The sequence below is a fragment of the Asparagus officinalis genome, chromosome 6 (assembly GCF_001876935.1).
Source record: "Asparagus officinalis chromosome 6, Aspof.V1, whole genome shotgun sequence".
Classification (NCBI taxonomy): Eukaryota; Viridiplantae; Streptophyta; class Magnoliopsida; order Asparagales; family Asparagaceae; genus Asparagus; species Asparagus officinalis.
The window spans coordinates 934,326-939,145 of record NC_033799.1 but is presented as its reverse complement, the minus strand read 5'-3'; the positions used below and the strand labels follow the sequence as shown (position 1 = coordinate 939,145).

Below are 4,820 nucleotides of genomic sequence, written 5' to 3'. Positions count from 1 at the left end.
GGTATTAAAGTAAAATGATATTGAATTTTTGTTCATTGGGGCATCAAAATTAAAAAAGAGGCTAAGACTTTTAAGGAACAAAACTGCCAAAAAATGCTATAACTAAAGAGAAAAGGGTTTTTTTAAAGTCCAATAAACAGAATGAAATAGAAGAATATGATTCATGTAGCCGACCTCAAACATTTAGGATAAAAGCTTTGTACTTGTTGTTGTATTAGGCCCCTAAAACCTTTTTATTTTGAAATTAGTCCCCTAAATCTTCATATTTTGAAATTAGTCTTCTAAACACGTACGTTTAAGTGTTTTGAATCAAGTCCCCTAAAAATTTCAACCTATCCTCAATAGAAGGACTAATTTTAACATACTTAAAAGAACTAGAAAGCTTACAAGTTTTCTCGTAATAGAATGAAGCATTATACAAAAAAAAATTTAGAGTTTCATTTCATCTTTTGCTACTGAACTTGGAATGGATTGCTTCTGCTAACTATTAACGGCGTATCTTCAGAAATACGAAAAGAAAAGGGGGGGGGGGGGGGGGGGAATAAAAGCCAAAGGACACATTCAAAAGAGAAAACACAACGATACAAGTATAAGCAAAAGAAATATTCAATAAAATGTCTCGTTGATATCCTCATAGATTGATACATAAGGAGGAGGCTGCAAAGTAAAGAACCTACAAGTTTGAAATCGATTAATCAAATAACACTGCAAAGAGAAATTTTGGCCACCTTGAGATTACATAAACGTCATAAAATCAAGGGAGAAGCCTTATTATGAAAAGATTTCAGATAAAAGAAACTGTTTCTAGTAGCAGATAGATTGGAGGATTACGTTCTCATGATGAGCAAGCTAAGCTATAAAAGTAGGAAAAGTAGTTTCCGATTATATCAATTAATCGGGTGTCATAGTTAAATTTTGTTGTACCTTTTTAAGGGGGAAAACGCAATATTGGGGTACAAAAGTTTGAAAAATGTTGTAAATTTTGGGCTATTTAAATACGGCTAAATAGCAACCTTATAGTTTCTCCCATGTTACACTTATGTACCCTCACTTGTTTTCTAGCATTTTTAAAATTGATACATTAGTACCCTTTTTTATGCGAACCTGAAAAAATTCACCCGAATCCAATATGACATTCATATGCTAATTGATTCTAAGTATTATATGAGAATAGTCAGGTTGAAAATTTTCACAAGGGTACTAATATGCCAACTTTAAACAATTTGGATAAGTAAATTCTAAGAAAACAAATGAGGGTACATAAGTGCAAAGTGAGTGAAAGTATAAGATATTTCATGATAAATAAATATCTCATTTCTTCCTTCTATTTGTATTAGGACTTTGGTGAGAACTTTATCTAGAAAAATTGAGGAGAAAAAAAAAAATGAGGTACATGAGATTTACTTTTCGTCATCAGCAGGGTATTATCTAAACGTGTCACATAGTATAGTATATGACAGATTTGAATAAAAAGGGAAGAACAAGAATAATGACAACAGTAAAGGTATTAAAGTAAAATGATATTGAAACTTTGTCCTTTGGGGCAGCAAAGTTAAAGAAAGCTGAGACTTAAGGCCTAAGGGTCAAAAACTGCCTCCAATACCTGAAGTCAAAATGGTTTTTTTTGGATAATAGATCTTTCATATATTGAAATTGGTCCCTCCAAATCTTTAAGCGTTTTGGAATTAGTTATCCAAATCTTTATATTTTAAAATTAGTTCTCCAAACGTTTAAGTGTTCTGAAAGCATGTTCGTTTTCCAACTTGGTGCTAACAAGCTAGACAGACTAATTTCAACATACTTAAAATATTTAGATTTGTCCTAATTCTATTTTAAAATATGATTTTAATAAATTTTATAAAAATATTAAGATCGTTAAAACATTCTATTAGAATAGTGATAACTATATTACTACTGCTATATATTCTACGTACACCAACATAGAGAAAAGCGACTGGGGTGGGGGGTTCAAATCTCTTTATATTTTCTGAAAGCCGATGACTCATCAAGGGGAAGCTCACACCTTCTCACTTAATAGTGTAAAAACAGTATAGGAGAGACTAGTATATTTAGCATGTAACTGTGAAATAAAAATTGTGAAAAGGAAATGCTCACATCTACATAGTTGAGTGTATTAAAATGCAAATTTAATAAAAAAAAAATCTAGATTATATACCATAATGGGTGATCAGACAGTTGAGAGGTTCTTATATGGCTCCCCTGGCCTTGGGTTCAATTCCATAGATTATTAAGAAAAGCATTCTTTATGGTACCGTTTGGCAAAGGGTTAAGTGAGGGGTTAAGTCTCTTCTTAACCTGCCAAATACAAAAAATCTATGCTAGGGTTAAAGTGAGTTAACCCTCTATAATTTGTCAAACATAAAAAATATAGAAGGGTTAAGCTAACCCCTATAGAGGGATTAAAATGAGTTAACCCCTCAAAATGAGGGGTTTATTAATACTCCTATTTAGAAGGATTAAGAGTTAACTCTTCTAATTATAAAGAAAATAGTTAAAATCATTGTTATTCCCAAACACTAAAACTGATCACAAGGATTAAAATAAGTACAATTGAGCCTTACCAATTCCCACTACTCTCATCAAAAGCCGGGAATGGACGGAGAAAGACACCACCTACAGATTCCAATTTATCCCACCACGCACCACCCACCACCGTCGGCCCCTAGCATCCACACAACCGCCCTCGACGCATAACGACGTGACCTCCCTCTTTCCACCCTATATACCGCCTTCATCGGCTCGCATGCATGTGAACCCGGCCCTCGCCACGCCCGCCACGCCGTCCCCACCTCCTGCTCCGCCTCCGCCGCCTCCACGCCGAGTCCTGATGTCTCCTCTTCGCATCTACTCTTTCTCTTCCCTCGCTCGGCCCACCGCCCTCAGGCAAGCCATCCGAATCTTAAACCTCCCCACGGCGCACACGCGACGCGCGTGAGATCGAGCAGAGGAGGTGCGAGGGTGGGGACACAATATTGGCGTCCGGCCGCTAGCTGTCGGGTTGTCGGTGGACCGGCGTGCGGCTTCTTGATTACTGTTGATGTGAGTGCGCGGCGGAAGGCGGGCGGGCGCTCGGTGGTTGTCCGTTTGCCCGTGACCGCGGACTCCTTGCGACGCGATGTTCGCCTACATTAATTGGCCAGATCTTCTTCTATATATGCTTTCACCAGCTTAATTAATTACTTGTCCCTAAACTAATCATATTTATTTGTCGCTTATCGTCTCGTGACCTCTATATTATTACTCTTGCAATTGGTCTCACCTTGCCTCCTCTTAAACTATTAAACGCCGCCCCTGCTTATTTTCTGAACTATCGAAATTCATTCAGTACCTAGTTAATTACTAACATGTGATTAATTTATTACTTTGTTTGTAGATTTTTTTTTGGGAAAAATGTTTCAAGGCCCCAAAACCAAAAATCGGATGTGGCCCAGCCCCCCCAATTATCTGCCTTAGCCTTCAGCCCTAAAAAATTGCAAAAATTGTGGGCCAGACCCAAAAGCCCATACGTATACATCTAGTGGGTGTATTTTGTTGCTACCTGCCGAAAATGCCCTCATCTCTCTCACTGAGAAAACCGGCTGAATGGGTTCTCTTGTTCGGTGATCTCTCCCAACGCATTTATGACGAAGTGACGGGGGAAAGCGGGGGGAAAAAGCGCGGGCTCCCGCCATTACTGTCTGCTTCATCATCCTTTGTTATAAATTGGTTAGTTTTATCTCTCACTCTCTCATTAATAAAATTAGGGTTTTTTTTAACTGTCTACAGCCCTTTTGCACCTAAAATCCCCTCAATTACTCCTCAACTCCTCATAATTGCCTTCATTACTGTCCTCATAACTTTCAACCACCCCTAATGGCCGCCAATGACTTGATTTGCATGGTGTCTTTAGGCGAGAATGCCATATTCGTGAAGCTAAGTTCGACAACAAGCTTTGATGAACTCCAATTTGATGTGTCTGAAAGATTGAAAGTACCTAAAGAAGCTTTATCCTTTATATTTAAATCTGAGAGGCACCCCAACCTCAGTTTTTCAGTTGACAACGATGATGATTTGAAGTGCATGTTGGAGCACAATCGAAATATTGGTTGTACGGAGATTCACATGCAAGCTGCTGTTAATGTAGAGTGTTCCACTTCAAGGAAAAATCAGATTAGGGAAATGTAAGTAATTAATGAACTCTTTATAACATTGGGTTTTGTGTGATGTAAACATTGTTATTTTTTTCTTCAACTTTCAACCATCCCTTATGGGCATCAAATCCCTCAATGTAAGTTATTAATGATTTGTAAGTAAACAATGAACTCTGTCAGGAACAGGTCTATGTGTGATGATAAGCCAATTGTGATTTCAGGTTTCGATGCTAACTTGGGAAAAAATAGTTGTCATCTCTGATGGTTAGATGTTAACTCTTCATCTTACAGGTTAATTTTCCAAGAGATATGTTAACCTTTACATGAACATGTTAATTGTCGTGGGAACATGGTTAATTTTACACCCAGTTAGTCAACTTTTGTTGTACTATGTTAAGGTTTACGGAAAATGGTTAATTTTACACCCAGTTAGTTAACTTTTGTTGTACTATGTTACCTTTGGTCCTACTACTGTTAACTTAAATTATCAGAAGATAATATAACATATTGTCCATGATATCTCACTGGTTGATTAATTTGTGCAGTAGTGATGCCTCTTTGAATGCAGAATATAGTCCTCCTCCTCAAGGAAATGCATCCAATTCAGAGAGAATCCAAAATGATTTCCCGGCTGGTGAGATTGTAATGAGAGCTGATGATATTCTCAAC

General features: G+C 37.3%; 1 protein-coding gene across 1 annotated transcript in view; it reads right to left on the bottom strand.

Annotated features, from left to right (window-relative positions):
• The window catches only part of LOC109844661 (chloride conductance regulatory protein ICln-like), a 7,230-nt gene extending 3,591 nt beyond the window's left edge, over positions 1-3,639 (bottom strand). Inside the window, exon 1 of the mRNA XM_020413774.1 lies at positions 3,560-3,639. Within this exon, the coding sequence (XP_020269363.1) occupies positions 3,560-3,639 (80 nt within the window). The remainder of the gene's footprint in view (positions 1-3,559) is intronic.